Below are 27,155 nucleotides of genomic sequence, written 5' to 3'. Positions count from 1 at the left end.
AGAGAGAGACTCGCTCACACTCACACTCTGTGGTCTTTTTTTTTTTTTTGGAGACCACATTAGAAATTGTATTTATTTTAGGCTTATACATACACAACTTTTATGAAGCAATGTTTTGGGCATCTTTTCCCCAATCTCATCTGTACATTGCATAAATGAGGTCACTGTATATTGCAAATAACATTGGGATATGGTATTCCTGCTACATTTTGCGCTGCAAGGTTAAACTATGCTACATATATAAGGCCCTGGATCGAATGCAGTCTCACTAAAATTACTACAAAATAACTCCATGTTTAGTATGCCGATGGGTGAAATGTTTTTATTTTGTCATTAAAATGGGAGAACAAATGTTACCCTTGACATTTGCTCTGTCCTTTATTTATTTTTTCTTTCTATAGAGAAAATGTTAACATTTTAATATTTACATCTGAATATTGATTCCCATAGATGTTCAGTCAAGTCTGAGAGTCAACATTCAACTGTTTAATATTGCAATTATCCATTTGCAAAAGAGAAAAAAAGTTAACATTTTCTTAGCAAGAAATTCAGCAAGCATTCAACATTTTAGTTAGAAAAAACATTGAGGCCCACATTCATTAGTGTACTAAAATGTCCCTTCATGCCTGCTTTAGGTCTTCATAAAATATATTAAGATATAAACCATCTTTTCTTAATATACCTTTCTTTTTTTTTAAGGTTCACAATGGATTTGAGTCAGAAAACCTATTAGAAAAAAGATTTTCAAGACAGAAGCGTGCTGGTAAGCTATTTAGTATAAAATTAAAAAAATTTCAATTGCTTTAAATATATCCAGTTTGAATTATTTTTTTACTGTTCAGTCTGCTCTTATGGCTCTTTAATCCAGTATTCAAGATCTACCAACAGCCATGTTAGTCAAGTATATTTATTGACTGTTCAATTCCCAGAATGGTTTGAGATCTTTGTGAAACGTGATTTTTTTTTATCTTTCTATCTATCATCCTTCACATTTTTGTAAATATTTTATTATATATTTTCATGTGACAACACTGAAGAAATGACACTTTGCTACAATGTAAAGTAGTGAGTGTACAGCCTGTATAACAGTGTAAATTTGCTGTCCCCTCAAAATAACTCAACACACAGCCATTAATGTCTAAACCGTTGGCAACAAAAGTGAGTACACCCCTAAGTGGAAAATTCCAAATTGGGCCCAATTAGCCATTTCCCCTCCCCGGTGTCATGTGATTCATTAGTGTTACAAGGTCTCAGGTGTGAATGGGGAGCAGGTGTGCTAAATTTGCCGTTATCGCTCTCACACTCTCATACTGGTCACTGGAAGTTCAACATGGCACCTCATGGCAAAGAACTCTCTGAGGATCTGAAAAAAAGAATTGTTGCTCTACATAAAGATGGCCTAGGCTATAAGAAGATTGCCAAGACCCTGAAACTGAGCTGCAGCACGGTGGGCAAGACCATACAGCAGTTTCACAGGACAGGTTCCACTCAGAACAGTCCTCACCATGGTCGACCAAAGAAGTTGAGTGCATGTGCTCCGCTTCATATCCAGAGGTTGTCTTTGGATAATAGACATATGAGTGCTACCAGCATTGCTGCAGAGGTTGAAGGGGTGGGGGGTCAGTCATAAGCTGAGGGTAAAGGTGATGGACTGGCCAAGCATGTCTCCAGACCTAAACCCTATTAAGCATCTGTGGGACATCCTCCAATGGAAGGTAGTGGAGCGCAAGGTCTCTAACATCCACCAGCTCCGTGATGTCATCATGGAGGAATGGAAGAGGACTCCAGTGGCAACCTGTGAAGCTCTGGTGAACTCCATGCCCAAGAGGGTTAAAGCAGTGCTGGAAAATAATGGTGGCCACACAAAATATTGACACTTTGGGTCCAATATGGACATTTCCACTTAGGGGTGTACTCACTTTTGTTGCCAACAGTTTAGACATTAATGGCCATGTGTTGAGTTATTTTGAGGGGACAGCAAATTTACACTGTTATACAGGCTGTACACTCACTACTTTACATTGTAGCAAAGTGTAATTTCTTCAATGTTGTCACATGAAGAGATATAATAAAATATTTACAAAAATGTGAGGGGTGTACTCACTTTTATGTGTATGTGTGTAGCTATGTATGTAGGTATGTGTGTATGTATGTGAATATATGTGTATGTGTATATGGAGAGAGAGAGAGATCATTTCAGAACTTTTTCCACCTTTAATACGACCTATAAACTGTACAACTTGATTGAAAAACAAGTTGAAACTTCTAGGTGGAGGGAAGTAAAAATAAACTAAAATAATATGGTTGCATAAGTGTGCACACCCTCTTATAACTGGGGATGTAGCTGTGTTTATAATTGAGCAATCACATTCAAAATCATGTTAAATAGGAGTAAGTACACACCTGCCATCATTTAAAATGCCTCTGAATAACCCCAAATAAAGTTCAGCTGTTCTAGTAGTTATTTCCTGACATTTTCTTAGTCGCAACCTACAGCAAAAGCCATGGTTCGCAGAGAGCTTCCAAAGCATCAGAGGGATCTCATTGTTAAAAGGTATCAGTCAGGAGAAGTTCCAAGGCATTAGATATACCATGGAACACAGTGAAGACAGTCATCAAGTGGAGAAAATATGGCGCAACAGTGACATTATCAAGAACTGGACGTCCCTCCAAAATTGAAAAGACGAGAAGAAAACTGGTCTGGGAGGCTCCCAAGAGGCCTACAGCACTATTAAAGGAGCTGCAGGAATATCTGGCAAGTACTGGCTGTGTGGTGCATGTGACAACAATCTCCCGTATTCTTCATATGTCTGGGCTATGGGGTAGAATGGCAAAACGGAAGCCTTTTTCTTAAAATAAAAAAAACATCCAAGCCCAGCTAAATTTTGCAAAAACACATCTGAAGTCTCCCAAAAGCATGTTGCAAAAGGTGTTCTGGTTTGATGAAACCAAGATTTTTGGACATGATTCCAAAAGATATGTTCATCGCAAAAACACTGCATATAACCAAAAGAACACCATACCCACAGTGAAGCATCATGCTTTGGGTCTGTTTTTCTTCAGCTAGAACTGGGGCCTTAGTCAAGGTAGAGGGAATTATGAACAGTTCCAAATACCAGTCAATATTGGCACAAAACCTTCAGGCTTCTGCTAGAAAGCTCAACATGAAGAGGAACTTCATCTTTCAGCATGACAACGACCCAAAGCATACATCCAAATCAACAAAGGAATGGCTTTACCAGAAGAAGATTAAAGTTTTGGAATGGCCCATTTAGAACCCAGACCTGAATCCAATTGAAAATCTGTGGGGTTATCTTAAATGGCCTGTGCACAAGAGATGCCCTCACTATCTGACAGATTTGGAGTGTTTTTGCAAAGAAGAGTGGGCAAACCTTGCCAAGTCAAGATGTGCCATGCTGAAAAACTCATACCCAAAAAGACTGAGTACTGTAATAAAATTAAAGGGTGCTTCAACAAAGTATTACTTTAAGGGTGTGCACACTTATGCAACCATATTATTTTAGTTTATTTCTACTTCCCTCCACCTAAAAGATTTTAGTTTGTTTTGCAATTGAGTTGTACAGTGTATAGGTCACATTAAAGGTGGAAATTATTTCTTTGTCTCATTCGTCTCACAGAAACATGACATTTTAACAGGGGTGTGTAGTATAGCCACTGTGTGTGTATGTGTATATATAAAACATTTTTTTTTTATTTTTTTTTTAAGAAGAAGAGGAGGCACTCACAGGTCTTAATAAATTCAAATATTCAAGGCTTCATTTTTATAGGATATCCTTCATAGGATTACACCAGTCAGCTTTTCGGTCCTCACAGGGACCTTTGTCAAGACTGTATCTAATTAAAGATATAAGGAAAATATAATTTTTATTATCCCTTATATTTTAGTACCACACCTATACAGCTATTATCCAATTGTGTTGAATATATACATATACACATTTGTTCACAATCAAAAGCAGTTTCTCTAAAAAAAAAATGGAACAATATCAAATAAGCCCTTGGGCTTTAAACATATCTGTTTCTACCTTTAAGGTCATGTGATGGTAATAATATTGCATTCAATACAATACTATACTATACTTGTTTGGTAGGGGCATATTGACGGATTCTATAATAATACATAAAACATTGATTTAAGTACAAAGCGTATTACTCTTACTATTGACTGCAATATTATTACCATGATATGTCCTTAAAGGTAGAAACGGATATATTAAAAGCCCAAGGGCTTAATTGATATTGTTCTATTAGTGCATCAATAGAGCACCTTTGGAATGTGGTGGAACAGGAAATTTGCATCATAAATGTGCAGCCAACAAATCTGCAGCAACTGCGTGATCCTATCATGTCAATATGGACCAAAATCTCTGAGGAATGTTTCCAACACTTTGTTGAATCTATGCCACAAATAATTAAGGCAGTTCTGAAGGCAAAATGGGGTCCAACCCGGTACTAGCAAGGTGTACCTAATAAAGTGGCCAGTGAGTGTATATATTTATTTTTATTTTTTGCATTCAGTTCATATTGCTCTATTTTATCCAAACCCAAGGAATGTCAGAAGGATGTAAATGTCATATAATTTTAGATAGATTTGTTGTTTTATTTAACAGTACAGTTGTTTTGGTATTTTCACATACCAATGCATTATACCATGTTTAGAAATAAATGGATTCTGTAAACTTTGAATCCAGCGGAGGTCTCTCTTCTTCTAAAGATGTAGTTGTGAGCTTTTGGAATGCTTCACTTAATTAAGAATCTCAATAAGGAGCTCATTGTGTACTAAAGACCTTTTCTGATACCTGTGATCTTGCTTTCGAGTTTGATATCAGAATTAAACTCAAAAGCATGACTTGCTCATTCCTGGGTACATTCTGTGTGGCATATGTGATCTAAGGAAACCTTCTGTGATACTATCCCTGAGGCACACATTCTTACAAACCCTATTTTAGTTGTGAGACTGAGGCACAGGTTTGAATGTTACTATATTTATAATATAATTTATATGTGTGACACGTTCAGTTTGAGGAATATATTCATATCTCATAAACTTGCAACATTTTACTTCTAGGAACAGGAGATATGGGAGCAAAGACTTACTGGGTTAGGGTTATGTCTTGGGCAGGGAATGACAAAATGTGTTGCTCCAAGGTTTCTATTACAGAACCTGGGATGTAAATGTGGGGTTGTGCTATGTAGTGCATAGTTAGTGTTCCTGCAAAATGCAGAAATTAGAAGTTGTGCAGGATACGTTACAGATATTCCAAGTAGTGATTCATATGTTTAAAGGGACAGCCTACTCCAGAATTTTTATTTTTTAAGAAGATAGATAATCCCTTTATTACCCAGTCCCCAGACTGCCCCTTATCACAGTTCTTTTGACAGACATGCATTGTAGCATCAGTGCTGACTCTTAACATTGCTCTCACTCCCATGGAGTTATTTATCTATGACACACATGAACTAGCAGTGTCTAACTGTGAAAAACTGAGATAAGAGGCAGTTCAATGGCTTCAAAATTAGCATATGAGTCTAACTTAGCTTTCCACAAAGAATACCAAGTGAGCAAAGCAAATTTGATGATATAAGTACATTTAAAAGTTGTTTAAAATTGCATGCCCTATTGGAATCATGAAAGTTTAATTTTACCTAGACTGTCCCTTTACTTGGGGTGTCATTGTTATACTGGAAATGGCTTATCCCTGCCCAACACCAAATCTATAGGGTCTGTCCTCACCAGTAATGGACAACTAATCATTGGGAATCGGCTGTGCACAAACATGTTTTGCTTGTTACTATATTGTTTTTTTGAATGAGTAGATACATTGTTTTAAGCAATGCTCTTTCATATATGTGATATAGATTTTTTTGAGTTTAATGTCCCTTTTGATAGGTATATACCAATTAAATTGTTGCCTAAATGTATCACCACTGAAACCTGGCACTCAAACATACAACTGGTTTTTCCACTAAACAAAGAGTAGTTCTATTGCCTTACTTTCTGTTCTTTTATCTTCATTCTCTTGTGATCAGGCCTTTAAGTCTTACGCTTAACAAAAAGCCCTTTTGTGTGCATTAACCATAACATAATTTCTATAATGTGGTTTTGTATAACATATTATTACTACATTTATATAAATGTAATATTACCATAAGCATTAAAAGACCAATCAATGCAGTAGAATTGCATAATTAACAAGTGCGCAATGAAAAGATAAGGCAATAGGACTTTGAAATTTTATTTTTTTTCTACCATTTTCCGGCCCCCTGTATCATGTGACAGACATCAGCTAATCAGACTAGTATACGTATACCCTGTGAGCTTGTGCACATGCTCAGTAGAATCTTGTTTCCCAAAAAGTGTGTGTATAAAAATACTGTGCAAAATGTATTAATGGAAGTAAATTGGAAAGTGTCTTAAAACTGCATGTACTTTGTGAATCGTAAAAGTTAATTTTGTCTTGAGTGTCCCTTCAAGTGTAGTAAAGACTAGATTTAGTAGTATAGTTAGTACATAAAATATTTGTATATGTATCAAAAGCTCCTATACCATGTCAGATCTGTTGTATAACGCATGTTTCAGAGGTGGAAACTGGTCATTACAGAAAAATCTATTTAAGTACTGTGAGAATTTCAGCCATGTTTGTTTTAAAATCTGGCACCATGCGTTGAGTATATTGATGTTTTTGCTTTTCTCTGGGTATATTGGTATTTCTGATTATTTTTGGTTTGATAATGTGTTGCTTTTGGCAGTTTTTAGGTTTTCAGTCAATTCTATATATTTTTTGTTTAATATATTCAATTTATGCAACTTAAAGTAAAAGTCAATCCGGCTTGGCGCCCATGGGAGCCTGATTTACCTCACGGCTATCGGCTAAGAGGTGAAATTTTGTAGCAGCTAAAAATGGCAATCGGTTGAAACAAATAAAGGAGCTTTCTACATGAAGTATCTTATACTTAATGAATGAAAGTCCCCTTTATTTGTTTCAATAGTCAATCCTAGTGTTTGTAAAACGCTAGGATTAACCTTCACTTTAAGGTAAAATACTGGGTATAAATAGGATCTGATGTTTCTCCAAGAAAAACAACTTGATATGCCTCTCCACCTTTCCTCAAAACCCCATTTTTGCACCATACATATGCATACTAACGCGTATGGTTATGCCTACAGATGTATGAATAGATCTGTAAATATGTATATTTTTCAGAGGGTGCTTTCTAGAGCTTCATGCCCTGTTGAAATTGTATGCTCTTAATACCTGGCATTTACGTCCCATACCCTCAGCATTTCCTGGATGTATTTGGGACCAGGATGCTGAGGTCAGAGTCAAGGAGACAATGGGCAGGGACAGGATGGAGGAACAGTAGGGACTGTAAGACAGAGCTTGCAAAGGGTATTATTTTGCAAACTGCAGGACAGCTGGAAGCTCTGATATCTGTTAAATATTTTAAATGATCCTTAAAATTACATGATATCCTAATGTTGAAGCATTAGAAAGTGATGCACAAACTGTTAAAATCTGTCTAGAAAATATCACATGAACATCTCTATGTAAAAAAAAGGATATATTACCTCAAAATTTCCTTAATAGCCACATCCCATTGTAAAGGTACTTTAAGCTGCCAATCAGGATGCTAGTCTCGGGACTTGCATGGAAGTGTACATCTGGCATGTGCATTAACATTATTTCCCTCCTCAGTTTAAGGAAGTTTACTATGAAATATTGCAAGATCACAGTAAAGTATAACAGTAGCTGAAGAATAACTGTTCAAAGAGCCCTTACTGTGGTGAGCTGAAGAAATTTTGAGGTAAAATATCTTAAAGGGACATAATACTCATATGCTAAATCACTTGAAACTGATGCAGTATAACTGTAAAAAGCTGACAGGAAAATATCACCTGAGCATCTCTATGTAAAAAAGGAAGATATTTTACCTCACAATCTCCTCAGCTCAGTAGAGTTAGTTCTGTGTAAAAAGTTATACTCAGCTGCTCCCAGCTGCAGGTAAAAAAATTATAAAAATGACGAAATGAACAGCAGCCAATCAGCATCAGCAGTGCTGAGGTCATGAACTCTTACTGTGATCTCATGAGATTTGACTTAACTCTCATGAGATTTCATAGTAAGCTTCCTTTACCTGATTGGTGAAATAATATGAGAGTTCACGATGCTCATCCCTTCAGATGTCCCAGGACAGACACACTAATATGCTGCTTAGAAATCCTTTACAATGGGAGGTGGCTACTGAGGATTTTTTGAGGTAAAATATCTTTCTTTTTTACATAGAGATGTTCTTGTGATATTTTCTAGTCAGCTTTTTACAGCTATGCTGCATCACTTTCAAGGGATTTTAGCATATGGATATTGTGTCTCTTCAAGCTTTCACTGGTTGGATAATGTAAATAATTAACATAGTAACTGCTCAAATTTGGTTTACATATAGAATTTATAAATATAAGTGTTTTTGTTAATTGTTTCTGCTCCTACATTCATGTGATTTTGATCTATTGCCAGTGTAGAAATTATTTGTTTTCAGCACTTTGGCCAGTACGTAATTGTTTCCGAGCAGAAACCTTTTTTGTTCTTTCATGCATAAACTTGTATTTTTTAGAGGTGTCATGTAAACATCTGTCTTGCCCGTTTCAAAGAGAGGAATGCTATATTTGTACTAAAGAATGTGTAGAATTAAAACTGCTTTTAGAACTGAGCTCCTCTGACGTTTTGGGATCTGTGAGTAACTTGAACTTCTTTTAAAATTCAGACACTGGAAAATATCTATCTATAAGAATGGAACCGACCAATAAGTGTAATAAAAGGTTAGGACAATGTGAATATCACAATGGAGTTCTATGGGAGGTTATGAAAGTTACTAAAACTTTATTTAAAAAAAAATCAACAACAAAAACAAATCTAACTATGCTTTGGTTCAGGATTGACCTTAATTTAAAGGGATATTAAACCCCAAAAATTCCTTGTGTGTTTCAGACAGAGCATACAATTTAAAAAATAAGTTTCTAGTTTACTTCTGTTATCAAATTTGCTGCGTTCCCATGATATTGTGTTGAAGAGATACTTAGGTAGGTGTCTGGAGAACTACATGGCATGAAAAACTGCTGCCATATAGTGCTCCAGGCATGTGCACGCTTATGAGCTTACGTCCCTGCTTTTCAACAAAAGATACCAAGACAATGAAGATAATAAACTGTCAACTAGGCATGTGCATTGTGAGGCTTCGGATGCTAAGGAAGGAGGATGCCGCTCATGGCAGTCTACTCTTTTCAGAGCCGGATTTATTCTTGTGAAAGTGGATCCAGATCTTAGTGTGTTGTACTTTCACAAGAATAAATCCGGCTCTGAAAAGAGTAGACTGCCATGAGTCTACCGCCTTCCGCATTAATTTCCATCCGAAACCTCTGAATGCACACACCTACTGTCAACCAATTTACTAAGAATATTTATAAAAACCTCTCCTGCCCCTGAGGAGTTTGGAGCTACCTAGATTTACACTGGGACCAGATCTATCTATGTGGGTTAATGAGCAGGTTGTGTTTGATGTGTAGCAGTTTCAGATATCCCATATTACAGGTTGGCTAAATGTTTTAGTAAGAAAAAGATTCATGAAAAATACTGATTAACCCTCAGTAAGAAGCCAAGTCCTGAAATAACACGGATTCTGAAAGTGCTGCCCCAGAGCATCATGGGAATGCACTTTGTAAGGCTGCAAGTGTTAAAAGGAACATGGAGGTTAAAATTCAACTTTAATAGTTTAGATAGAGCGAACAATTTTTAGAGACTTTATTTCTGTTATCAGATTTATTTGAGCTTGTTATCCTTTGATGAAAAGCATACCTAGGTAGACTCAGAACAAAAAATACCCTACTGAGAGCTAACTGGTGATTGGTGGTTAATTAGATATGTCTCTTATCTTTGGCTCACCAGATGTGTCCAACTAGATCCCAGCAGTGCATTGCTGCTCTGGAGCAGACTTTTAAAGGGATATGAAATGCAAAAAAAATATTTTGCGATTCAGACAGAGCATACAATTTTAAAAAATGGTTGCCAATTTACTTCTATTAATAAATTTGCTTCATTCCCATTGTATGAGAAAGAGATACCTAGGTAGGTATCTATAGCCCTACAGGGCAGGAAATAGTGCTGTCATCTAGTGCTTCTGCAAATGGATAATCTTGCAAACCTGCTGCCGTATAGTGCTCCAGACATGCTCCTAAGCTTACCTCCCTACATTTCAACAAAAAGATACCAAGAGAACGAAGAAAATGAATAGGAACATTTGGGATTTCATGTTCCTTTAAATTTACCATTAGACTTTTATAATTTTTCTTTATTGAAAGAAAAACATTATTACAATGTGTTTAAATTTGTGTTTTAACTTCTTTGGGGTTACCACAAAATTATATGCAAGAAATAGTACAATAATAAAATAAGAGTATTTTCTTTTGCATTTGTCTCATTAATGTAAGATTTGCCTTAGCTGAATTAATATTGATGTGAGATTAAGAACATTCCCATATCTAATGTAATTGTATCTTATATAATATAAACCACTCTCTCGTATAATTTTACAAGCATCTCAAGCTGTGAGACTGTAGAATGTCTCTACGTGGTACTTTGTTTATTTTAAAAAGTGACTCATTGTAAATAAAATATAATTACCTCCCTGTAAATTCTGACTAATCTGTTTAATGCTACTTTCTTACTTAGAAGATAAAAAGATACATATATTTTAGCATATAATACATTTTGCATTTCTGGGGTTTTATTTTCTTTTAATAACAGTGGCCAAGATAAATTTAAAGCTTGCTGGTGCTTCAACCCATCAGTTAATGTGCAGTGTTATCTGACCAGTTTATTTTGTATTTGCTTCTAGTTTTCGCTACCTTCTTTTATCTGTCAGTTTTAGACAGTGTTGTGTTCTATTTCTTGCAAAAATTACACAAATTCTACATTTTTAATCTTATTGTACAAAATTGAAAAATATTATGTATAACATTTGTCTGATATAAGTCACCTCTAACTACAAATTGTCATGTACTTACATTCTATAAGGGGAAGGAAAAAAGAGGGTTTATTCTGAAAACTTATTGAGATTGATTATAATGTATGATAAATATTAAATGTACTTATTCATCATTAATAGTATAATTTATTTAGGTAACATCTAAAGTTGGGCCTATTAGCCTCCATGTCTGCATAATAATGTAATTTTCCGTGTTATTTGTAGATCAACATATCCAGTGTTGTTACAGTTTAGGAGAATTAGAGCTTAACCTTGACCTAGGTCGTTTATATAGAACTGCCTCAAAATTGATCTGTTGGATGATATGTTAAATGACTTTGCTGACCTCTTTCTTTTGGGATAAGACGACCATATATGTGTTAGGTTCTCCTTGTCCCCACAGTGTCTCCATCCGTTTTAATTTACCTTGCATTTCAAGACAACATCACAAGTATCTCAACTGCAAGATAATATGGGAAACCTGAAAAGATTAAATATTTTAGTAATATTTTAAGAATGTTGAGAAAACCCCATACAGCCAATAGACTGCTTTGGTGACCCCTTTCACTGATACTGTCAGCCCTCCTCGGAGCTCTCAGAGTGCAGATTGACCTATCTGCTTCTTACACTTACTGTCATCATCACTGGGAACATAAACAGCTTTTTATGGCAATATACTCTGTTAAAAGAACTTTTAAAATACATGCAATGAATATTGTGTAGAATTTAATGATGAGGATTATAGGAAATGTCCCTGTCAAAAGAAACACAGTAAAATGCAAAGCGACATTCATTCCAGGAGGGCTTTTCTCATTATAGGATGATGTGCATTGCTCATTTACATTTGGCATAAGGTCATAACCGAGGAAACCAGTTTCCCATAAAGGTTTTCCAAGTTTATCCATCTACTGCACTGGATTTGCAAAGCCCTGCAAATTTTAAAAGGCTTTTCAAGGCAAATATATATTGTGGCTGATGTAATGGAGAACAGAGAGATCTTTTAGATGATTGATCCTGCTGGATTAAAATAACTTCCAATTTGCCCTCCCAAAGGAGACCTATGTTTTTGGGTTTTTTTGTTTGTTTTTTAAAGTCTATAAGTAATGTTAACTCACAATATTTGGCTTTTTGAAAGTGTCAGGTTAGCGCTTCTGGAAAAACATTTTACTTTCAACTTATAATACGCGCCTTTGTGCTCAAAAAGCTTCTATTAAAGTTATTGCTTCAGCAGGGTTGCTAAATAGCACACCACTTGTAATCTAGCCCTATCTCTGCATATACTTATCTTTTATTTATGGAGTCTAACATTTCTGCCTCCTCTATTGTTATGTCAGACCCATTAGAATATAGATCTTCTGATCCTACCTCCATTTTTATGTGTATTTTGCAAAACTATACCAGTTTGTCAGGCTAACCAGCTATGTAATTGTTATGTACCTCATCTTATGCAAGTAAATCTGCACGCATTCATTGTTCCCACTAAGTGTCTTTGTCCTGCTCCAGTATACATTACTTAAGGAGCTACTACTATGACAGAGTTTTTGGCGACTATCCCCAGACCAAGTAAACCTATGCACAAGACTGTGGATATGGTTACAACTTCTTTTGCAGATATGCATGCAACTTCCTCTCAGATTCAGATACCTGCATTATTTCAGGATTCCAATTCTGCAAATTCTTCCTTGGAGAGAGTATTGTCTATTGAGGATCAAGACGCAGTCCCTGATACAGATTTTAAATCCTCTTACAGATTTATAGTGGAACATATTCATTCTTTATTATATTAGGTTCTTAAGACTTTCGGGCTTTGAGTCAAAACCTACTGAGGACAAGCCTGTTAATTAATTTAATGTTACATTTAAAGTTCCGCCTAGGACTCCTGGATTGTTTCAGGTTCCTGATTTGGTTTCAAGCATTATTTCCAGGTTTAAAAATATGTATCTAACAGAACGCAGAATTATGTTAATCCATTCCCAAAGTTGGTGGAACTATTTCTACTTTGGCAAGGCGTACTACTATTCATTTTGAGTACCTCTTTCAGAGTGTCAATGGATCTTCTTAAACCTGCTATTGCAACTAACTATGTAGCTGGTGCTGCACCTCTATGGTATGACTCTTTATTTCAATTAACTTCTAATCCATCTTCAGAAGATCATATTCAAAATTGCATTAAGGCCCTTAAAATGTCTAATGCTTTCATTTTTGACACAGTCATGGACATCATCAAGATTGATGGCAAGAATGTCTCTGAAGTCTATAGATGTAGTCTTGGTCTGTCCAAAACCATACGGTCTCTTTCCATCTAAGGGAAGATTTTTTGGATCTGATTTTTACTCTATATTCAAGACCAGTGGTAAGGAGCATTTCTTTCTCAGCATAAGAAATTTAAAGGGAAGAATAGACTGGGAAATCGATTTTGCTCCTTTCAATTCTCAAGATATTATCATCCTCCAAGCCTGCCTGGAAACCAGGGTAATCTTGGGCCAAGAATAAGCAAACTAAGAAATAGTCTTTTTCAGGAAGACTGGGCTCATTCAGTTCAGGACCCGTGGGTTTTAAACCTCATATCCCAGGGTTACAGGATAGGTTTTTCAGTCCAGGCCTTCTTAAGGATGATTCCTTCTGTCTCACAAACCAAAGATTCATGTAAACTCTCTTCAAAATGCAAACAATTCCAAATTTTCCCTTTTGTTCAACAGGGTCAATTCGTGTCCACCATAGACTCAGATCTGCATATCCCAATTCACAAGCATCATTATCGGTTCCTGAGATTTGCTTTCTACAACATCAGTTTGTAGCCCTTCCATTTGGTTTAGCCACAGCGCCCCACATCTTCACAAAAGTTTTGGGGGCATTATTGGCATTAATCAGAGTTCTGGGCATATTGGTTGCATCATACCTGGAGGATATTTTGCTTCAGGCCCCTTCTCTATCTCAAGCTATTTCTCAAACCCACAGCCTTCTATCCTTCAGGATTATGGTTGGAGGATAAATGTTACAAAAAGTCCCTTATCTCCAGCTACCAATGTATCCTTTCTGAGAATTTTCAATGAACTCGATGGCAATGCATCCTTCATTAACAGTCTCTCGCAGACAAAAACTTCAGAAGGCTTGTTGTCTTCTCCAACGTACAACTTCTCCAACTGTGGCTCAATGCATGGGACTAATAGTAGCGACATCAGACACACTTCCATATGCTTGGTTGTATTTAGGTCCAGCTATCTATGCTCAGGCAGTGGAAAAAGTATCAGCTTCAGTTGGATTAACAGATTGTTCTAGATTCATCAGTAAGACTATCTTTATCATGGTGGATAGAAAATCCTTCTTTGATCCTTGGGGCATCTTTCCTTTGGCCTACATGTGCTGTGATGAGCACAGATGCCAATCACTTGAGATGGGGCATATTCTTGGATTTCCCAAGAGCCCAAGCAGTTTGGTCCCCTCAGGAGGTTAGGTTACCTATCAACATCTTAGAACTTAGTGTGATTCTTCAAGCTCTTTAGTCATGACCTCTTCTGAAGAAGGAAAAATATATCCGCTTTCAGTCAGATAATGACACAGCTGTGGCATACATCAACCACCAGGGAGTCATCTGGCTATGCTAGAAGTTTCCGAAATTCTAGTTTGGACAGAACAGAATCAATGCATTCTATCAGCAATTCACACCAGTCCTTTCATCCAGGAAAATGGTCTCTCCATCACCAGACTTTAGGTCGGCTAGTGGCCAGAACCTAACCTCACTTAAACCACAAGCTGCCAATATATTGTGCCAGACCCAAGGACCCCAAAGCTCAGAGGATAGATGCCTTAGTGTCTAGCCTACCTGTTTACTCCTTTTTTGTTCTTCCAAGAATAATTGCTTGTATCAAAACAGAGTCTCCGTCAGTCATTCTAATAGCTCCAGCTTGGTCCCGCAGAACTTGGTATGCAAACTTGATTCAGATGTCCAGTTTTCTGCCTTGGCTGCTTCTTCTTCTTCAGAGGAAGAACCTATTGTCCCAAGGTTTTCTGTTTTACCAAGATCTCTAAGTTTGACGGCATGGAGGTTGAATGACTAATTCTGAAACATAGAGGTTTTTCAGATGCTGTCATTGATGCTCTATTACAAGTTAGAAAGACAGTAAGCTTTTAATGAGCTTTTAATTGGCATTTCTTTAGGATTCCAAGATTACTTCAGTTTTTTTCAAGATGGATTAGACAAAGGTCTATCGGCAAGTTCTTTTAAAGGGTCAAATTTCAGCCTGATCCGGTCTTTTGCATAAGAATTTTGCTAGGCTTCCTGATTAAACATTTGTTCAAGCATTAGTGAGAATTAGGCCAGTTCTAAGACCTTTTTTTCTACTTCATAGAATTTAAATTAAGTTATCAAAGTCCTCCCTTTGAGCCTATGCACAGCATTGACATAAAACTTCTGTCCTGGAAGAGTTGTTGCTAGAATAGTTTCTGAATTATCTGCCTTGTCTTGTGAATCTCATTTTCTTGTGTCTCACAAGGACAAGGCTGTGGTTTTTTTCTTCAGAAAATATAAACCAAGAAATTGTTGTTTCTTCTTTGTGTCCAGAGCCGTATAATTCCAAAGAGGCTTCTCTAGAACCTTGATGATGTTAGAACATTAAAGTTTTCAGGCTACTAAGGGTTTCATACTAAGTGCTAATTTTATTTGTTAATCATTCTGATTCTCGTAAGGTTCAGAAGGCTTCTGCAGTAGTTTTAGCTTCCTGGCTCAAACAGGTAATTCACAAAGCTTACTTGGTGGCAGAAAAGTCTCCCCCAAAGTGTATCACAGCTCATTCCACTAGATCAGTTGCCACTTCATGGGCTTTCAAGAATGACACATCATTGGAACAGATTTGCAACAGGGTCCTCTCTACATACTTTTTCCAAATTGTACCGTTTAGATGTTTTTGCTTCTTTGGAAGCAGTTTTTGGCAGGAAAGTCCTTCAGACCACAGTGTCCAGCAAATGGGAACTGCCTTATTTTGTCCCACAAGTCAAGGCCCTGTGGACTCTCATCCTCTTATGAAAGAAAACAGAAAACAAAAGTTATGCTTACCTGATAAATTATCACCACCTTTTTTGTTTTATCTATTTTGGCGGAAGTTTATATTTGCACCTCTATAGACCCTGCTTTTGTTCTTTCCTACCGGTCTCTTTTCTCTGCTCTGCTATACATTAAATTGAGTAGTGCTGGGAAGTGGATGGGTTAGACCCTTTTTTTTGCGTATTATTGTAACAGTTTCTCTTGTCTTATTGAGAACATATTTGCATATGATTTGTGTATTTCCTGTTTCTGTTTTGGAACTTATTATTGTTCAATAAAAATGACTCTTTTTTATATATATATATATATATATATATATATATATATATATATATATATATATATATATATATATTTTATCTCCAAGTATAATGTTGGAATTCAGCAGAGCGCAGACAGGCAGGCACCCTAGCAGCGTCAACCCATAAAGGACCATTCAATACTGTAGAATTGCACAATAAAAAGCAAATTTACTAGCACTTAGTCTAAATTTTAAATGAGCAGCAGTTTTTTTTCGGACAAATTTTAAAAACTTAAATTTGCGCCCCTGTATCATGTGACAGCCATCACCCAATTACAGATTCATATGCATATACACTGTAATTTTGACTTTAGTGTCCCTTTAATGACTCTGGTACATTGGCATTAAAAAAGTAATTGTATACAATATCTGCACAGGGTGAGGACTTGCAGCAATATTTCCACGTCAGGTGATCCTATTGCAGTGCATTGTGTTTTTTTTTTATTCAATGTTTGTGATTTCATAACATTAATAAGAAATAAAATATTATATCCTAAATAAACGCGGCATGTTCAGACTTCTGCTTGTTTGTCTGACATAGTCTCTGCAAGTACGGTTTTGTTTTTTACACCACTGGATAATGGTTACTGCTATCTGTTCTGAATGTCTTTGGCAAAATAGTGCTTAGTTTTACTGGAAGATCTGCAAGTGTTTAGCATTCTTGTTACGTTTTTAAATAGTCAGCTACTATAGTAAGCAGTGTATCTAAGTGGTACCGTTTATTTATATATTCATTCAAAGGACAGTGGTAATGGGCATGCACCAGACTAGTTTAATATTAAAGGGATATGAAATCCGAAACATGTTCTTGTGTGATTCATATAGAACATACAATTTTAAATAACTTTCTAATTCATTTCTATTATCATTTTTTTTTCTTTGTTCTTTTAGTATCTTTTGTTGAAAAGCAGGGATGTATGCTTAGGAGCCGCCCCATTTCTGGAGCACTATGTGGCAGCAATTTTGCAAGAATGTTATCCTCTTGCAAGAGCACAAGAGGGCAGCCCTAATTGCTAATGGTGGCCCTGAGCCGATAGTTATGCAGTGCAAGGATATTTAAAGAGATATAAAACCCAATATTTTTTCTTTAGCGATTTAGAAAGACCATACAATTAAAAAAAAAAAAAAGTTTCCAATTTACTTTTAATATAAAATTAGCTTCTTAGTTAAATAGATACCTTGGTAGGCATCTGGAGCACTAAATGGCAGGGAATAGGACTGTCATCTATTGCTCTCAAATGGCTAACATTCTTGCAAACTTACTGCCATATAGTGTTTTAGAAAGGGGCAGGCTCCTAAGCATACATTCCTGCTTTTCAACAAAAGTTACCAATAGAATGAAGAAACATTATAATGTAATAAATTAAAAAGCTGAATAATTAAAGAAAAACATTTGGGTTTCATATACTTTTAAGCTTTAAAAAAAGTGATGTATCCTCATTTTGTGTTCTTCACTGTGTTGGTATTGGCATCTTCCTGTTACGAGGTTCTCCCCCAGGAATGACTATATAGATACTCCTACATCACAATGTTCACCTCTCTGTGTGCACCACAAGGCGATAAGGAGTGCTTAAACCCCTGTTAGCAAATAGCAACCTTTCATTAATGATTCACTGCAGGCACTGACTAAAACATTCACACAATTGTACGTTTTTCCCTCAGTTTTTTTTATTTCAGCATAAGAATAATAAAGGCAAACTGGCAAACTGCAGGACTAATCATAGGATTTCTCTACATTTGATGTTTTCAGGTTTACATTGTGCAGATGAATTAAAGGGACACTGAACCCAATTATTTTTCTTTCATGATTCAGATAGAGCATGCAATTTTAAGCAACTTTCTAATTTACTCCTATTATCAATTTTTCTTTGTTCTCTTGCTTTCTTTATTTGAAAAAATAAGGCATCTAAGCTATTTTTTTGGTTCAGAACCATGGAAAGCACTTGTTTATTGGTAGGTGAATTTACCCACCAATCAGCAAGAACAACACAGTGTGTTCACCAAAAATGGGCCGGCATCTAAACTTACATTCTTGCTTTTCAAATAAAGATACCAAGAGAATGAAAATAATTTGATAATAGGAGTAAATTAGAAAGTTGCTTAAAATTGCATGCTCTATCTGAATCACGATAGAAAAAAAATTTGGGTTCAGTGTCCCTTTAATAAATGTCTTTATTGCAGCCTAGTGCTATAGTGCATAATTACACAACTAATGGGACTAAAGTGTTTAAAAGTATTTGGATAAGAAGTTCAAGCAGGAAGTGTTTCCTTTGCTTGCAGTGGACATACTGCTGTACTATATTAAATGAGTAAAAAATCAGCTAGGGCCCTTGTTTTATTGTAAGTAAAGGCAGATACCTTGTTACATACCATGATTAACATTGATAGTACTGTGCACACAATTGAGCTAAGAGGTATTGGAAGTTTACAGCAGTGTATTTTAAATCAAATTAGAAACATTTACACATTTGCGAACATATTATCACTGCTAGAGTAAAACTGATAACAAGCTTGCAGCCTGTTGCAAATGTGGGGCTAAATCTCACTTTTTTTTTTTTTACAATACTGCTACATAAAACCATTATGTTGCAAACAATTACACCTAGTTTCTGATCATAGTCATTGTGCTAAAATGTTTGCAGTTTCTTGAGACCTAAATATGTATTACATCAAAATCAATCTTCTAGCAATTACTGAAACCTGGCTATCTTCTTATGACACTTCTTTCATTGCTGCCCTCACGCACGGCGGTCTCCATTTTAGCCACACACCTAGGCCAGGTGAGAGACATGGTGACGGTGTTTGAATCTCACTCTCCTGCTCCTATCAGCACCTGCATCCTCATCCATCTCTTTCCTTCTCCTCCTTTGAAGTTCACTGCATCCGCCTGTTCTCCCCCCTCTCCCTCAGAGTGGCAGTTATCTATCGCTCCCCTGGACCAACCTCCCAATTCCTTGACATCTTTGCTGCCTGGCTTTCTCACTTTCTCTCTACAAAATACACCTGCTCTAATCCTAGGGGACATCAACATCCCCATTGATAACCCATCTGCCCTTGCTGCCTCTAAACTTCTCTCACTCACAAACTCCTTTGGTCTATCACAATCCACCCTATTCCCTACTCACCACGACGGACACTCTATCGATCTTGTATTCTCCTACCTCTGCTCCCTTTCTGATGTCACCTGTCACCCATTTCCAATCTCAGACCACCATCTGCTCACCTATAATCTCAATGTACATGCTAAACCTATTTCTCGCCCCCACACCTGTAGAAATCTGCACACTGTGGATCCTCTCCAACTTTCCAACCTTATTCAAAAACACCTCCCCCACACTTCCACAGTATCCTGCCCTGACCTTGCTACAAACCACTATAACAATACTCTCCCCTCTACACTCTACACCCTTGTTCCTCCACAAATTCACAAAACCCCACGTCGTCCGCTCCAGCCCTGGCACTCTCAGCAAACGCGCTACCTAGAAAAATGTTACCGTGCTGCTGAATGTGCCTGGAGGAAATACCCCTCTGAACCCGACTTCCTCCACTATAAGTTCATTCTTTATTCTTACAGCTCTGCCCTTCACTTAGCCAAGCAAAACTTCTTCTCTTCTCTTATATCTTCTCACACCTCAAACCCTAAGTGTCTCTTCTCCAGTTTCAACACTCTCCTCTATCCACCTGCACCACCCCCTTCATCTGCCTTGCTCAAGACTTGGCAGACTACTTTTTCAACAAAACACTTACCATCCGAAGTAACATTCCACCAGAAGACTGCAACCTTCTGTCTTCGCCCCCAGTCACCCCCTCCACCACTCTCAGTACCTTCCCCCCCCCCGAACCACTGAGAATGAAGTGAGTTCCCTAATGTCTTCCTCACACCTCGCTACCTGCCCACTTGACCCTATCCCTTCACATCTAATACCTTCTCTGTCTTCTACCCTCACTCCAGCTCTTACTCACATATTCAACCGATCCCTTACTACTGGTTCATTTCCATCTTCTTTCAAACATGCAAAGGTCACCCCCATCCTCAAAAAACCCTCTCTCGACCCCAATTCTCCTGCAAACTACCGCCCCATATAACTGCTTCCGCTAGCTTCAAAAGTCCTTGAATAACTAGTTTTTGATCGCCTAACCCACTTCCTGTCCTCCAACTCATTGCTTGACCCCCTGCAATCTGGCTTCCGTCCCCAACACTCAACTGAGACTGCCCTCACCAAGGTTACTAACGATCTTCTTTCTGCTAAAAACAATGGCCACTACTCTATACTTATCTTACTTGACCTGTCTGCTGACTTTGACACTGTTGACCATTCCCTCCTCCTATAGACTCTCAGCTCCCTTGGGCTCTGTGACATTGCCCTCTCCTGGATCCACTCTTATCTCGTTAATATGTCCTTTTCTGTCTCATTTGCTGGCAGCGACTCCTCTTCATTGCCTCTGTCTGTTGGAATACCTCAAGGCTCTGTTCTACGCCCTCTACTCTTTATCTATGCTTCCTCACTGGGTAAACTTATCAGTAGCTATGGCTTCAACTATCACCTCTATGCTGATGATACTCAGATCTACCTATCCACCCCTGCACTCTTTCCTTCTGTCCTTTCCCACATCAGCGACTGCTTATCTTTCATTTCTTCCTGGATGGCCATTTACCACCTAAACATCAACTGAGCTTCTTCTAATCCCCCACATCTAATTCTACTCAAGTTTCTAACTTTACTATCGCTGTTGGCGACACCACTATCTCCCCATCACCCCAAGTCTGCGGCCTAGAAGTTACACTTGACTCCAATCTGTCCTTCATACCCCGCATCCAATTGCTATCTTCAACCTGTCGCAACCACCTATGCAATATCTCCAAAATTCAGAAATAAAGCACAAGGAAAGAGGCGCTGTATGTGTGAATCTGTAACGACCAACATCAAAAATAGAACAAGTGCAGGGTACTCACAATGTGGAGCGGCACTCAATTGTGCCTGTGGGTGCGGACTGGTATTCACAGCAAACCAGCTAGCTGTACAAGGCACTAACAGGATATCCCAAAGTGAGGAGTCTGCAGGTACTTCACCAGGATGCTGGCAAATAGTCCAGTGGTATGGGAATCTGGAGCTAGGTACAAAAGGACAGAAAGGCGCACGGACTGTGTGAATCTGTAATCACCCAATTGTTTGACAAGTACTAGGTACTCACATTCTTTAGCGGCACTCCAATGTGCCAATAGAGGCAGGCTGGTTATCACAGCAAACCAGCTAGCTGTACAGGGCAAATTACAGGATACTCCACAGCAGAGGAATCGACAGGTAGCTCAGATAATAATAGTCAGCAATGAGGATATATGATTAAAAACGAATTTAATAAAAGTAAAAACAATTATAAAATACATATATCACTCATGCAGTGTGATTATATAGCATGCAACACGTTTCTCGGTGTAAACGTCCGCACCCACAGGCACAATTGAGTGCCGCTCCACATTGTGAGTACCCTGCACTTGTTCTATTTTTTATGTTGGTTGTTACAGATTCACACATACGGCGCCTCTTTCCTTGTGCTTTATTTCTAGATTTGCTGACCTTTGGATGGTGAAGATTGAGTGCTGCCTACAGATTTATTGGATTGATATACTGGACTATACCCATTTTATCACCCTCATTAAAGACTTGATATCCATGGGTGATTGTATATTAATTTTGTGGTATTGTTGATATATTTTTGATATACATCGCTGTGTTGGTATTTTCTATATGTGTTAGCGCCCCCTATTGGGTTTATTACCCTTGTTGCGTTGATCTCCAAAATTCATCCTTTTCTGAGTGCTGAAAGTACTAAACAGCTAATCCATTCCCTAGTAATTTCCCTGCTTGACTACTGTAATAACCTACTAACTGGCCTTCCTCTCTCCCCCTTCAATCTATCTAAATGCCTCTGCTAGGTTAATCCACCTCTCCCGACGCTCTATATCTGCTGCACCCCTTTGTGAGTCCCTTCACTGGCTCCCCATTTACTGCAGAATTAAAGTCAAAATTCTCACTCTGACCTACAAAGCCCTTACCAATGCAGCCCCCCCCACCTGTCCTCACTCATCAACAAATATACTCCAGTCCCCTAAGATCCAACAATGATCTGCTCCTTGCGTCTTCTACCATCACCTCCTCTCATGCTAGACTACAGGTCTTCTCTCGTGTGAGACCAACCCTCTGGAACGCACTTCTTTGAGCTGTCAGACTTTCCCCCAACCTCTCCTCCTTTAAATGCTCCCTAAAGACCTTCTTGTTCAAATAAGCTTATCAACCAACTCACTAACAAATGAATTCCACTTGCTTAATAGTTGTCCTCATCTAACTCCACACTAACATCATTCTCATCTTTATAGTCCCCGCCTCCTGTTGCTCACCCTCCTTCCCATCTACATGGTAAGCTCCCACGGCACCTGGGCCCCCAATTCCCCCCTGTATTTGTTTGTTAAATTGTGTCTGGTGTCTCATATTGTACTGTCCATTTATCTTTGTTACCCATGGACAGCGCTGCGGAATCTGTTGGTTCTTTATAAATAAAGAATAATAATAAAACTGAACACAATATTAACAGTTGGAGAAAACATTGCTATAAATTATTCTGCAGCACCCTCTAGTGGCATAACAACAAAATGCTTCACATTCACCTTTACAATTTATTCTCATGCTTTTAAAGGAATATTAAACACTAAGGGTTGGATTACAAGTGGAGCGCTTATTTATTGCGCTTGATAAATAACCAGCCATTACAGGTGCGAGCTTGCGGTAGCAATTAGCGCTTATAAAATCTTGGGTTAATTTTATAAATGTGACCCAAATGCCCCCAAAATACAGTGGTGTGTATCTTATTAAAAAATAAAATTGTAGCATTTTTATAAAATAACTGCACTAAGCAATTTTTGGGGGTAAAGTTGGCGGGAGTGGGGTGTTCGCAATGTAAAGGCACTTTTCAGTGCATTTTTATTTCTGTTTATGGGAACTGTGTTCCCAGTAAATGTATGTGCTTATATAGATATGTGTATATACACATATTAACACATAAATATATATGTATATAATCATTTACATATATATTTAAATTGCTGCCATTCTTGCGTGACCTACCCTCTTCGCTGTGCTTAGGTTCTGTGCCGTCTGACAGCATCAGAACAAGGCTCTCATTGGAAACTATGAAAGTGCGCTCTCGGGAGCACGCCTCCCAGCAAAGCGAACATGAGCTTGTGTTTGCATTGCTGTCAACTTGTAATACCAGCACACATTAGCGTGCGCTGGTATTACTCAGTGGAGCGCAAATATCTCTTTCAAGATAGTGACATGTTTAGTGCTCCTCTTGTAATCTGGCCCTCTAGTTATGGGTGCTGCCATGTGCAGTGTAACCTAGGTTTCATTATGGAAGCACCCATGATTAGAGGGAGGTGCATGAAATGTGTCAAGTGTCCCTTTTAAAGGGACATACATGCCAAAATTAAACGTGCATGCAATTTTAAGGGTTTTCAATATACTTCAATTATAAAATGTACTTTTTTTTTTTTTTTTTTTCTTGGTACCTTTTTTGAAAATCATACCAGTGTTTGCAACCAATTCAGTACTACTAGCCCCAGAGGCAGATATTTCCTAAGTAACCCCTAACCACAACAAGCAAACATTAGTGATTTAAAACCCCTTTTATTTTCAAATCTGATAAGAAAGCTTTTTTTTTTTTTTTTTTGTGACTGCACTGAACATTACTGTTACCATTTCAAAGAAAACTGTGTGGAAATATTATCATAAAATTACTATTGGAAGTATGTTCTAATCATCAGAGTAATATTTAACATTTCTTTCCTTTAACTCAAGAAAAATCCTTAGGTTAGAAATTAAAATCTTTTTAAAAAAAATTTGATTGTGATGTGTAAAATGTTCTTAGTGCTTCCACTGAAATGCACTATCTTGTTGTCCGTATGGTTTAGAGAGTGAAAGGGGGAATATAATGTGTGTGTTGATATTGATTCTGTAAAGAGTGATTATATCTACTGGCTTGAGATCTAGCCCTTATTATTTACAAAGTGAATGCGTCTGGTTTCCCAGGACTTTGTACAATGAACTTTTCCCTTTTTGTGTGTGTTGTTTTTTTTTATTATTATTTCATATTTAGCTCTATAAACACTTTCTTATCTATAGTACCAGACTAGTCGTCTAGATATTTCCTGTATGTTCTATACTAAAATATACAATGTAAGAGATTCAGATTATCTAAGACACTTTTTTTTTTTTTTTTTTTTTTTTTTTTAAGGCAGTAAATATACATATTTTTTTAATAGACATTTATTTATCTAATAAGTTTTTTTTTATTGGGAAAAATTTTTTTAGACAACACATCTTTTTATATATATTTTTTTTAAATACTAAAAGATCATTAAGTATAGTAATATAGTGGTATTGCATAATCCACAAATAAAAATAAAATATAATAGTACTTACTCAGACATTTTCAACTTCTCAGCACTGTATCATGTGACATATGTTGGAAAATCCTGAGAAGATTTTAGATTTGACAGCAGACCCTACCTAGGTTGTTCAGCTTAGCTGCACAGCGACAGAAGGCCTAGAGGCCCACACCACACCGAGTGATTGGCTGTCTGAGTTGCCCCCCAGGAAACTGGGTTAGTGAAGTTAACCGCACTATAATTGAGAATACTACTACTTACATATCAATAACATATTAAATTAAGATAGAAGAAAGGAAAACTGCGACTGTTGAGTGGGAAGCAAAAATATTGAAGATCCTAGACCAGGGACTGCTAACCTTAGCACCCCAGATGTTGTGAAACTACATTTCCCATGATGCTTAGGCACTGTGCTGTCTAGTTGAGCATCATAGGAAATGTAGTCCCAAAACATCAGAAGTGCCAAGGTTATTCATCACTGTCCTAGACGATCACTTCCTGAAGTTGGAAAGACTGCTAATTGTCACCTTTTAGGAATCTACACCTCAGCCTTTATTAAATAAGACATTGGAGCGCCCAGTGTGTAGTGGAATTATGGGCTTTTGCGATGTAGAGTTTGCTTGTGATGCTGAGGGCCTGTGCCTAGATCGGAAATGTTAAAGCATCTATGGAGGCCCCTCTTTGTTCGATGGAAGATGTCTCGTTGAGTTCAGTGCCTAGTCATGATGGTATTGTTCCAATACATTTCTGTGTGGGGCATGGCATTAAAAATGGTGGGCCTAGTGTTTACACTGAAGATTTTTTGACCGACCTACTTTTGGAATCACGTCATAAGTGGTGGCTTCCAGCTGGTAAATCCGTAAAATGTAATGGATTTCTCCTACATTGGTGTGTTCGGTCCACGGCTTCATCCTTACTTGTGGGAATATTCTCTTCCCTAACAGGAAATGGCAAAGAGAGCACAGCAAAAGCTGCCCATATAGCTCCCCCTCTGGCTCCGCCCCCCAGTCATTCTCTTTGCCGCTCTGAACAAGTAGCATCTCCACGGGGATGGTAAAGAGTATGTGGTGTTTAGTTGTAGTTTTTATTTCTTCTATCAAGAGTTTGTTATTTTAAAATAGTGCTGGTTTGTACTATTTACTCTATAACAGAAAGTGATGAAGAGTTCTGTTTAAAGAGGAGTATGATTTTAGCAACAGTAACTAAAATCCATTGCTGTTCCCACGCAGGACTGTTGAAACCAGAGAACTTCAGTTGGGGGGAACAGTTTGCAGACTTTACTGCTCCAGGTATGACTAGTCTCTTTTCTAACAAGACATAGTAATGCTAGAAGACTGTCATTTCCCTTATGGGATCGGTAAGCCATTTTCTTCCTTCACTCTGGTATGCAGAGGGAGGAGGCCTCATTTTCGCGCCTTAGTTGCGCAGTTACTTATGGAAGCAGTGCATGCAGCTTCATGTGAGAGGGTCCTGTGGCCATAAAAACGATTTCTAGAAGGCTTATTTCTGTGGTGAATAACCCCCAAGGAAGGTAAAGCCGCAGCAAAGGCTGTGGCAGGGACTGTAGTTAGTTAAAACTGGTAAATTGAACAATTAGCTCCGGTTTGCTCATTTAAGGGGTTAAAGACTTGAAATTCTATTTAGAAGCAACAAAGGATTTCAGACAAACATCATCTTTGTTTGTCGTTTATTCTGGTAAGAGGAGAGGGCAGAAAGCTACTGCTACCTCTCTGTCTTTTTGGCTGAAAAGCATCATCCGATTGGCTTATGAGACTGCCGGACGGCAGCCCCCTAAACGAATTTTAGCTCACTCTACTAGAGCTGTGGCTTCCACATGGGCCTTCAAGAACGAGGCTTCTGTTGATCAGATCTGTAAGGCAGCGACTTGGTCTTCTCTGCATACTTTTGCCAAATTTTACAAATTCGATACTTATGCTTCTTCGGAGGCTGTTTTTGGGAGAAAGGTTTTGCAAGCCGTGGTGCCTTCCGTTTAGGTAACCTGACTTGCTCCCTCCCTTCATCCGTGTCCTAAAGCTTTGGTATTGGTTCCCACAAGTAAGGATGAAGCCGTGGACCGGACACACCAATGTAGGAGAAAACAGAATTTATGTTTACCTGATAAATTTCCCGCCCTGGCTTTTAGTCAGGTTTGAAAATGTTTTATTCCATACACTACAGTCACCACAGCACCCTATAGTTTCTCCTTTTTCTCCTAACCGTCGGTCGAATGACTGGGGGCGGAGCCAGAGGGGGAGCTATATGGGCAGCTTTTGCTGTGCTCTCTTTGCCATTTCCTGTTAGGGAAGAGAATATTCCCACAAGTAAGGATGAAG

The 27,155-nt window shown here is 37.8% G+C and overlaps 1 protein-coding gene across 1 annotated transcript in view; it reads left to right on the top strand.

Annotated features, from left to right (window-relative positions):
• The window catches only part of LOC128655987 (adhesion G protein-coupled receptor F5-like), a 194,214-nt gene that overhangs the window by 34,555 nt on the left and 132,504 nt on the right, over positions 1-27,155 (top strand). The window contains exon 3 of the mRNA XM_053709613.1: positions 700-763. Coding sequence (XP_053565588.1) covers positions 700-763 — 64 coding nt within the window. The remainder of the gene's footprint in view (positions 1-699; positions 764-27,155) is intronic.

Source organism: Bombina bombina, chromosome 4 (assembly GCF_027579735.1).
Source record: "Bombina bombina isolate aBomBom1 chromosome 4, aBomBom1.pri, whole genome shotgun sequence".
In the NCBI taxonomy this organism is placed as follows: Eukaryota; Metazoa; Chordata; class Amphibia; order Anura; family Bombinatoridae; genus Bombina; species Bombina bombina.
Note: the sequence above shows the minus strand (reverse complement) of the source record. Positions and strands in the feature narration are given on the sequence as shown.